At 41.9% G+C, this 10,781-nt stretch overlaps 1 protein-coding gene across 1 annotated transcript in view; it reads left to right on the top strand.

Annotated features, from left to right (window-relative positions):
- SUSD1 (sushi domain containing 1) overlaps positions 1 to 10,781 on the top strand; it is a 125,616-nt gene that overhangs the window by 62,233 nt on the left and 52,602 nt on the right. Inside the window, exons 9-10 of the mRNA XM_003785222.3 lie at positions 4,801 to 4,910; positions 7,612 to 7,804. Coding sequence (XP_003785270.1) covers positions 4,801 to 4,910; positions 7,612 to 7,804 — 303 coding nt within the window. The remainder of the gene's footprint in view (positions 1 to 4,800; positions 4,911 to 7,611; positions 7,805 to 10,781) is intronic.

The following is a 10,781-nucleotide window of genomic DNA, read 5'->3' as shown; positions in this document are numbered from 1 at the left end:
ACCCGCCACCTTAGGTGTATGTGGCTGGCGCCTTAGCCACTTGAGCCACAGGCGCCGAGCCAGATTTTTTTTTCTTTAAATGATCAGATTTAAAAACTCAGCTCTATTCAGTTGTGATTTCTTCCAGTGTTAAGACTGAAATAATGTTAATTTCTCCCTGAATAAGATAAGGAAGTTAACATTCTTTACTCCCTTTTTAAATTCCCTCCCCTTTTCCTTCCCTTATATTTTTGGTTTAATATGGCATTCCAAATGGCATTCTCATTTTTTAAAAGTTTTCTTGCATTTTGTGGTTTTTTTTGGAGATAAGATCTCACTCTGCAACACAGGCTGGAGTGCAATGGCATGATCATAGCTCACTGCAGCCTTAGATGCCTGGTCTTAAGCAATCCTCTGGCCTTAGCCTCTTGAGTAGCTGGGACTATAGGCATGTGCTACCATGCCTGGCTAATTTTTCTTAATTTTTGCCAAGATGGAGTCTTGCCATGTTGCCCAGGCTTGTCTCAAAATCCTGATCTCAAGCGATTCTTCTGTCTTGGCCTTCCAATGTGCTAGGATTATAGGCATGAGCTATTGTACCTGGCCAGCTTCCTATTTTTAACATATGTCTTTAAAGAATTCATTTTATATTGATTTTTAGCAATATTTGTAGCAATGATTTACCATAGGCATGTGTTTTAATAGTTTCATTGCTTATTGCCAGTCCTTTTATACTACTTTCCCTATGTTTTCTCTCTTTTCATTTATGTTTCTGAACGATGATTTCTATCTTTTCACTCAGGGAATAGGGTCCTTATGAACAGACATTTGTTCTCCCCACTGAGCCCCTGAAAATGTCTTTTTGTTGCCTTCAAATGAATGAGAAGAATGAAGAGCTTGTGAAGATAAATTTCTTGGATCATAACCTTTGGTTTCAGAATTCTACAAATATTTCACATTGGCTTTGGGAATTTAAGGCTTTGAAAGAGGGGCCGGAAGAAGGTGTGGCTTTTTGTTTTTAATCCTACATAGGTAATCTGATTTTCAGTTGGGGTATCATAAAGTCTTCCTTTATCCATAAAACTTAGGACAGTAATCATTTATTGGTGTACCTGGTACAAGTTTATAGACGACTTACTATGTGTCTGACACTGTCTGGAGCATTGGGAATTCAACAGGGAATGACACAAATCCTTTCTTCATGAAACTTCAGCCTGGGTACCTATAAATGCGCATGTTTTGCACTAAGATTTTCCAGTACCCTTTGAGCATTTTGATCTTTAGGTTGTGCTTTGTTTATACATTAGGAACCTTTTTTTCCCATTAAATATCTGATTATTGCTTTTTGAGGGGGCAGGATCTCACTCTGTTGCCCAGGGTAAAGTGCAATGGCATGGTCCAGGCTCAAGCCATCCTGCCTTAGCCTCCGTAGTGGCTGGGATGGTAGCCTGACTAATTTTTCTTCTTTTTTTTTATTTTTATTTTTTATAGAAATAGGGGGTCTCATTATGTTACCCAGGCTGGTCTCAATCTCCTGGCCTCCAGGGATCCTCCCACCTTGGTCTCTCCAAGCTCTGGGGCATGAGCTACCCCAACCCCCATTGCCTTTTTTTGGAGACAGAGCCTCAAGCTGTCCCCCTGGGTAGAGTGCCGTGGCCACATAGCTCACAGCAACCTCCAACTCCTGGGCTCAAGCGAGTCTCCTGTCTCTACCTCCCAAGTAGCTGGGACCACAGGTCCCGCCTCAATGCCTGGCTATTTTTTGGTTGCAGCCATCATTGTTGTTTGCCAGGCCCAGGCTGGATTTGAACCTGCCACCTTAGGTGTATGTGGCTGGCGCCTTAGCCACTTGAGCCACAGGTGCTCAGCTGCCTTTTTTTTTTTTAAATTTAAAATCACACTTTATTTAAAAACTAAACCCATGGGCAGCGCCTGTGGCTCAAAGGAGTAGGGCGCTGATCCCATATACTGGAGGTGGTGGGTTTAAACCTGGCCCGTCCAAAAACCAAAAAAAAGAAAAAAAAAGAAAAAAAACTAAACCCGCAAAAGCCAAACAGTTTAATCAGGCAGTGAAAAATCTGAATATAAGGGCAAAAATAATGCCCCCTCCTTTTTTTTTTTTATCAACAATGCTTTAATAGTTCCAGCCACAGGTTAACTTTAACTTTTCTTTATGTTTCGTCTTTTTTAAAGTTTGTTATTGGCTCTTCCGATTCCCTTTGCCCACGCTGGTTTTCCATTTTTCCCTTTTTAGGTCCAGCTCTTGTTCCTCTGCTTTTTTCCAGTGTGTAACACGTTTGCCGCCCATCTGCATTTCTTACAGATCTGCGTTTATGCATTTACATTTCCGGGCTTTACCATTTCTGCTGCACTTTAAATTCTGTTGCTGCACTTTCGTTTCCTTGTCTTTGGGTCTTATCTGGTTCCTGTTTTATTTCTGCCTCTCTCCACCAGTTTCCTCTCGGCTCTCACATTCCTTATTATCTCTCTTGTTTGAATCCGTTTTTAAATGTTTTGTTGAAAGTACAAAACAAATGCTGTCTAATTTGACCAATAAATACTTTGCTCAATTCTTTTTTCCCAAAAGTATCAGCCCAGTTTCCCTCTCCACTCCTCCTCTTGGTAGAATCATTTTGTAGGCTTTTTTTTTCTTCTTTTGAGCTTTTAGATTACTTATCCTTGGAAGATAAAAGTTCTGTCTAGGTCTGATATTTTTCCTCATATTAAAACAGATGACATTTCCTTAGATCTTTTTATTGGATAAGGTGAGTACGTGTATGTTTATCTCAGCTCTGGGTGATCCACTGTCCTTTGGGCAGCAGCTGGAAGACAGGCCACTCTCTGAGCTTTATTTCTGAGCACCTTTCTGTGTTGGTTGGTGAGGCCATTGGCCTTGGACCCGGTTTCTTGGTGGTGCTTCAGCCCACTGAGCAGGACAGAGGCAAGTCCTTTCTTCTGTCCACCCAGGTTCTCTGTCAAGTCCCTCGGCCTCTACTTGGAAGTCCTTCCCTGTTACTAATATGTGCTAAGGAAGGACTGTGATTGTTATTATTATTAGCAATAGCAGCAATAGTATTATTAGCATGCCCACTTTTTCTTTGGATGCCTATCAGAGTTGTCTGTTGAACTTAAAAAAAAAAAATCCTGATGTCCCAGCATGACTTCCAATCCGCTGAGGGATGAACAGGGAGATCCGAGAATCCCTGGATTAAATGGTCCCAGATGGAGCGTCCGTCCCTGAGTTGTCCTGTGGCCTGCCTTGCTTCCTCCCTGGGCGCCAGTTCTCCTCCCGTTCCTTCCGTTGACACTTGGAGACCGTGATCCTGCCCTTTGAAGGCAGGCAGCACAGGAGCTGTCAGTGTCTTTCTTTTTCCGGGTCTCTTCCACACTGTGCTGAGCAGAGATGTCTTTATGTTTCCGCCTTGGGGATGGCAACCGACCCTTCTTTCCCAACCCAGATGCAAATTTTGACCCATTTTTACTTATTCTCAGTCGCTGTCAGGACTGGGCGTGGGAAGTGAAAACCAGACGCCTTTGTTCACATTGCCTGCTTCCCTGAATTCAGACGATAATGGCCATCTCGTGTGATGTGATGAGATGGAAACTGCGCATCGCGCTTCTGCTCTGTTCATGTACAGACATGTGCTCTCTGGTATTCCTTACATATATATGCACTTGGTGTTCCTGGAAGTCATATGCATACACGTGGCAATTTTTGCTTCTGATGATGTCCTTATGGAATTTTTAAAATTCTTGAAGCTAAAGGAAAGCACATATTACAATTCTCTCTCATCATCGTGTCTCTACCTTTTCCAATTATAGCCAGAAATATTTTCTCCCCACTAATTGCCTTGTGCCACATGTGTCAGTGATATTGAAGATGCCGTGGAGAGGTCTGGTTTTGAAGAGAATAATTCATTATCATCATTATTACTTCTTAGGTAGCAGAGATTCCCTGGGAGAAATACACTTTAAAGATTGTTATAAAACAGCTTCTTTTTGGTAGACATTTAAACTTCTTCTCATTGGCAGAAAATATATAGGCTTGTTTGTCAGGAAATTTGTTTTACCTTGAAAATTACCCATGTTATTCCTCCTTTGTGATTTCAGTAATTCACTAATGGGAAAACTCCTTTATAACTACACTAAAGAATTCATTGTAGGAATGAATTAGACTCCAGGAGGTATGAAATGACTTTTTTCTATACAATGGTAGAAACTAGTCTGCTTTCAGATTATGTTTTTTGCCTTAGCACGCAGCTGAGTAGCTCTTAAAATACTGTCTGCTGGGAAAGCAGATTTCCCCTTGCCTGGTCATCTGCTTTCTGGTCATTTTCTAGGTTGGAAAGCACTTGACCGGAGAGTTCTAATTCGTAGCCTTTGATTTTTATTCACTTTTTTCCTTATTCTCAGACTTCCTGGCTACGTGTATGCTTACCTTCGTGACATTTTGGTAGGGACTATCCAGGTGATAGGATTAATGTTCTAAAAATATCACAGCTTTATTAATTTACAGTAATTTAAAAATATTTCATTTGATTCTCTCAACAACAGCCTGTGGCTTAAGAAAAGCAAGCTGGGTTGTGTGATTTCACAAATAAGGAAACTGAGGTTCGGGGAGTTTGGCGATTTAGCTGAGGTCATTACAATTAAGAAGTCATAGAGCCTGAACTTGAAGCTGAGTCTGCCGATGCCGTATTTAATGCTGTTTCTGTCAAACACCCAGTCGACTCTCCAGGTGTCAGAACTTCACTTGTGCTGAACTCTGATGTGTTTTGCTAAGACGATGCGACCTGTCTGTATCTTCTCTCTTGTTTTTAGAAGATGATCTTTCAGAAGATGATGGAATTTTCAATATTTCAATATTTAATGAAACGTGTTTGAAATTGAACAGGCATTCTAGGAAAGTTGGATCAGAACGAACCTACCAAGTAAGATCTTCTAACTGTCAAAGAATTGTGTCACTTAAAAATTTGGGTGCTCTCCAAGTGAGGATCCAAACTATTTAAAAATGAATGAACTCCAGACAGTGTGTGATTGCTGTTTCCACAGCAGAGATGAGATGTGAGAGGGATGTGAGGGATTCAATCGAAGGAAGACAACGTCCTTGGTGACCTGCTGTCATTTTCCCTGTCTGATATTTTACACTTCTGTTTTATTTTATGCATTTAATAATGGGAGCTTATTTTGCCATCTAATTCACATTTTAGAGTAGATTTTTGAGAAATTCATTGCATGGCTGTTGGCCCTCATTTGATTTTTTTCGAACATCACAAGTAAAATTATAAATAAACTCAGGCAGGAACTAGGATTTAGCTTTGTGTCATTTTTAGTGCCTCGCCAATCATCTGGCAGAGAGTAAACTCCGTAAGAATTAAACTAAAATTAAGTAATTTATACAGTAACCACTTACTAGAAGAATATTATGTGTCAGGACCCAGATTCCAGTTCAGACTAATAGAAACATACAGGTAAACAACTACGATATGATGTGATGAGTGCTTTGATAAAAAGTCAATAAATAATGGAGTAGAATATTTTGTGTTTGTGTATGTGTATGTGTAAATGTGTTTTTTTAAGAGGAAGAGGCCATGCTGTGTCAGAGAAAATAAGTAGGAATTAGCCAGGTGAAAGAGTCAGGGAGAGGTTGAAGAAGGGCATTGTGGGCAAGTAGAGTAGCATATTGGATAACAGAGAGAGCAAAGCAGAGTAGGAAAAAGATGAGGCAAAAATCTAAGCAATGGTGAGGTCATGCGCCACTGTGCTTTCGAATTTAGATTTTATTTTGATGTCTATGTGGAGCCGGTAAAGGATTTTAAGCAGGCAAAGTGAAATGTTAAAATTTCTTTATTAGAAAGAACTCTAGGCTCGGCGTCTGTGGCTCAAGCCGCTAAGGCGCAAGCCACATACACCTAAGGTGGTGGGTTCGAATCCCCAGCCCGGGCCCGCCAAACAACAATGATGGCTGCAACCAAAAAATGGCCAGGCGTTGTGGTGGGCGCCTGTGGTCCCAGCTACTTGGGAGGCTGAGGCAGGAGACTCGCTTGAGCCCAGGAGTTGGAGGTTGCTGTGAGCGTGATGCCATGACACTCTACCCAGGGGGATAGCTTGAGGCTCTGTCTCAAAAAAAAAAAAAAAAAAAAGAAAGAAAGAACTCTAAGGCTGGGCGTCGCCTGTGGCTCAGAGGGGTAGGGCGCCAGCCCCATATGCCAGAGGTAGTGGGTTCAAACCCAGCCCCGGCCAAAAAACTGCAAAAAAAGAAAAAGCACTAAGGCTAAGAACATATTCTAGTACCTAAATAATTTTAGTATATGATAAAGATGATTTTTCAAATCAGTAGAGGAAGAAAGGTTTTATTCAATAAGTGGTTCTGGGACAACTGCTTAACTACTAGGTTAAGAAGACAAATGATTTCTACTTCCTATCCTATGCTAACTTGATTAAAGAATAAAACTGAAAGAGGAATTCCTTTTTAAAATATATTAGATGAAGATTAATTTATATAATATGGGAAAGACTCTTAAATCCCTTGGGAAAAAGTGAACTTTGCAGAGCAGTTTGTAAAAGAGAAACTACATCTTGCCCAAACACACAGGAACACGTGTTACGCCTCACAAGGAAGTGTCATGACATTTAGGGGGGGCCACTGCAAGATCTTGGGGGAGCAACTCTGAGGATGACACAGTCTAGAAGGTGGCTGTGAGTTCCGGCTGCTGAAGTGGAGTGGAAGCAGTTCATAGCATTGAGCTTGAGGAAGTCTGAAGTCAAGTTCTGATGACTTATCCATAAAGATCTTTATGTTACCCGAGAGAATTTGGAAGAGTTTAGGCCCAAGGAATTTTTGTGAGCTAGGTGTCAAGGTTTTGGAAAGCTGTGGGAGTCTGACGGGGAAGAGTCAGTGATTGACAGTGATGAGGCTGGAGAGAGGGTGGTGTAGACAGTGATGCCAGCATCATTGGAAATACTAAACAGGTGGGCGTCTCCACCAGCTAAAGCACACTCACTGATCAAGGGTGGATCCTATTATTTACGGGACCTTTGTAAGAGATTTTTCTTTGTAACTTCCTATACTTGTTGCTTGAGTTGGCACTGGGTGGGTAAAGTATGATTGGGTGACAATGTATTTAATGACTCCATGAATCACAAGCTCTTTTACCAGAGTTCTCATAGGAAGGATCAAATGAATCACCACTGCACAGTTGCTTTCAATGCCTCATCAGGGGCAGTCCTCATAAAGTTTAAGTACTCGGTTCTATGAGGCTTGTCCATGGATTCCTTATAATGAAAGAAACCGAAAGAATGTTGCCTAATCGCCCCAGTTCAATTTCTTTCCCTTGGGTGGCCGACGATGGATTACTTTAGAATAATAGTCAGGCATTCTGTTCTTCTGAGATACAGTTACACTTTTTAAACTTAGTCCCCCACCTGTTTATAGGGGAAGTCGAGTAGGAAAGGTAAGGTAGCTTTGTAAAGTCTGCCCTCAGTTCAGCTTTTTAGTGTATTAAAAATAATTCTGAGTGGGTAAGGATAAATAGAAGGAGCTTTGCTGCTTCAACTCCATTTTGCTTATAGTGTAGACAACTGCAAGCCAACAGAAAATTTAATGCAAGGCTTTCTTAAATCTCACGACAGTTTAAAGTTCTGGGTCAAAGGTGGTACCTGGATCACGTTTATCATGCAACATCATTTAACTTCACAACGAGGGAACGGACTCCGGTAGTGTGTTTGGATCTGTCCCCGACAACCACTTACACAGTGACTGTCACCCTGCTGGGATCTGCTGAGGAACACACAGTGCAGATAGGGATCACAACCGCACCAGCAGGTAGGTGCCGATGTCTTTCTGCCGTGTACCTTGGGACAGCAAGTTAAGCTTATGGACCAAACTGTACAATGTGGGGAGCATAAATAATGCTAGTCTGGGAGTCCCAAGACCCAGGCTGTAGTTCTAACAAACTTTGTTACATTCTGCCTGAATCTTATCACTTACCCCCTACCCACAGAGGATATATAGACCAAGAAGGGGCTTCTTTATTCAGAGCTCTCTGACAATCCTAGATCAAGAATTCAGTGTTTTATTTCTTACCCCAAATTTAAGACAACTGAATCCTAGAGTATTCATTATGGAAAATCAGAACCAACTTCTAGGAGACCAGAAAGTTGAGCACCAGTGTGTTTGGCACCTGCAGGACAAGGAGGTCTCATGACTAGGCAGCGTCTAAGCACATTAACCTGACCTATAGAAGGGCAGTCTTTCTAAGGTTGGCTCCTTAAAAATTTCCTTTGTGGCATTTTGGAGAAGCCCTGTAAGTCCTGTGTTAACTCCACAGCTCCCCCTAGTGGGAAGGGGCGCGGACATTGCTGCAGTTTCTTTTGTTCTCTCATCTTTTATTAACAGACAAATTTATGGCAACCAGAAGAGGCTGCCCCTTTGAAGGAAAACAGTAGATTAGGGAAGGTCCTCCAGCCTCCCTGTGGCCTCTCTCTGATACTCACCACTGCTCTGGGTGGGCAGGTTAGAGGATTCTGAAATGCACTGGATGCTAATGAAGACCATGGAGCTGAAATGACGTTTTATTCTATTTTTCATCTCACATTGTGCCTGGATGCCTTGTCCTATCTGAATCGGCAGAGCCTGTACAGGGAGCACCTCCTGACGTCATAAACTTAAGCCCCAGATACATTTCCAACTGCCTAATGATGCTCATGATTTGGATGTGAATTCTCTCCAATTATTGAATTTTTAGAGGTATATTAAAGTCTAAAAACCAACACTTTTGGTAAACTAAACTGTAAAGGCGTTAAAGTCCCAAATTCTTCCCTCTCCAATGTCTTCTCTACTGAGCCAGAGCCATCCTACTGGAATGGAGAGCATGTCCATCTGTTGTACCCTAGAAACCTTGTTTGTAATAAACATTACTCCTTCAGAGTACGGGGGAATGGCAAGTGCTAAGGTCCTGAGGCAGGTATGGCCTTGCATTGTCTAGGAATGTGAAGGAAGTCAGTATGGCTGGAGCACAGTGAACGGGGGACAGTGGTAGGACATGAGGTCTAATAGCTTGAGTATGGTGGGGGGCTCCTGGTGTCAAGTTCAGAAAGAAGTCTCCTCTTCTCTTCTCCTTTGCAACGTAGACCCTAAATTACTACTAGTCTTACACATAATGGAGCAATTATTCAGCCTCTATAGGTTATCAAGCAGTCTGGAGCCCACCACCTGTCAGGTTAAACTTAGATCAGGAACTCTCTAATCAGGTTAGTTGGATTCATTTTGGCACTGTGCTTCCCATATGTTTTTGCAATGGTGGCTCTAAGTCTTTCCTGATGACTGTTCCAAGTATTTAGAACCATTTCATTTTCATTTCTCACTCGAGCCCTATTTTTACCCACCGTTTGCCATTGCTGCAGGTCTATATCTGCTTAGTGAAAGAATCTCCTTTCTTGGCTCAGCACTCATAGCTCTACCGAGGGCGACGTAGTGAGACTGTCTCAAAAAAAAAAAAAAAGAAAAGATCTCCTTTCTTTCTGGGCAGCATACCCCACACTTAGAGTAGGAAATACTTCAAGTGAAACACATTGTCTTTATGTGTTAAGTCTCAATTTCCTGTTCTTTTCTCTGAATTTTTCTATCCTTAGAAAGTTCCCAGGAATTGATGTCCCATGGGCTCTTATTATGGAATGTCTGCCTCTGAATCCTGATTCCTGGTTAGGAGGGTTCTTGTGTGTCTTTCATGGAAAATCGCCCTGGGCTGATTTCTTGAGCTGCTATTATGTTTCTGGCCTTAGGAGGTCCAGGGACTCCTCTGGGATTTTACCCAGTCTCCACTTTTCCTTAAAACTGAGTTTCTGAGACTTAAGTTGTGTGCATTTGGAGTGTTCCTACTGTTCCCGCAGTTCTAGCGGAGCTTTAAGCCTTTATTTTATTATTTTTTATTTTTGTTGATGCAAAGTCTCACTTTGCCACCTTTGGTAGAGTGCTGTGGTGTCATAGCTCACAGCAACCTCAAAGTCCTGGGCTCAAGTGATCCTCTTGCCTCAGCCTCCCAACTAGCTGGGACTGCAGGTGGCGGCCACAACACCCGGCTATTTTTAGAGATAAGGTCTCAATCTTGCTGGGCCTGTTCTGGAACTCCTGAGCTCAGGCAATCCACCCACCTTGGCCTCCCAGAGTGCTAGGATTATAGCCTTCCAGCGAAGTTGTTTCTGCTCCTTTTTTCTCCCCAGCCAGGACTTTCTACCTTCTTCTAGGTCTTAGTACTTTCCTTCTCTACATTTGCTTTTTGTTTTCAGACTTAGGTTTTGGTTCTCCTAACCCATTACTGTGGAAGTTGCCTGTGAGGTCTCCATAGAGAGAGAATGATGCCAGAGAGTTCTGCATCTGCAATGAACACCCAGTGGTTCAAGTATTTCAAGTGGCTCGATTCTGCCCACCCTCACTTTTGTCAGGAGGTAGTTATTTCTGTTCAGTTCAGCCTATGACCCAGCCCTGGCCTCTATCAAGGGGGACAAAGTGAGACTCTGTTTTAAATAGAAAAAAACAGTGCCATCTGAAACTCGCTTAACTATTTGAAGAATTCCCCACTGGTCTTTTCTAGTCTTTCTCCTTTTAAATAGGTTCATATTTTGTGTAACTACAGACTATCCCAGTTGTAATTATCAAGGGGGAGTTCCCTATTAATGCCTATTCTGACTCCCCTGTTTAAAACTTTTTCTTGTCATATTTTTCTGGGTGGGTCAATATGATTTCAAATTTTCTTCTTCTTAGTGCTGTTTCCTTCACTTTATTTCATTTTTTTTTTTTTTTT

The sequence above is a fragment of the Otolemur garnettii genome, unplaced genomic scaffold (genome assembly GCF_000181295.1).
Source record: "Otolemur garnettii isolate 467f Iridium unplaced genomic scaffold, OtoGar3 scaffold00014, whole genome shotgun sequence".
Classification (NCBI taxonomy): Eukaryota; Metazoa; Chordata; class Mammalia; order Primates; family Galagidae; genus Otolemur; species Otolemur garnettii.
The sequence above is the reverse complement of the archived record's forward strand: the minus strand, read 5'-3'. Positions and strand labels throughout refer to the sequence as shown.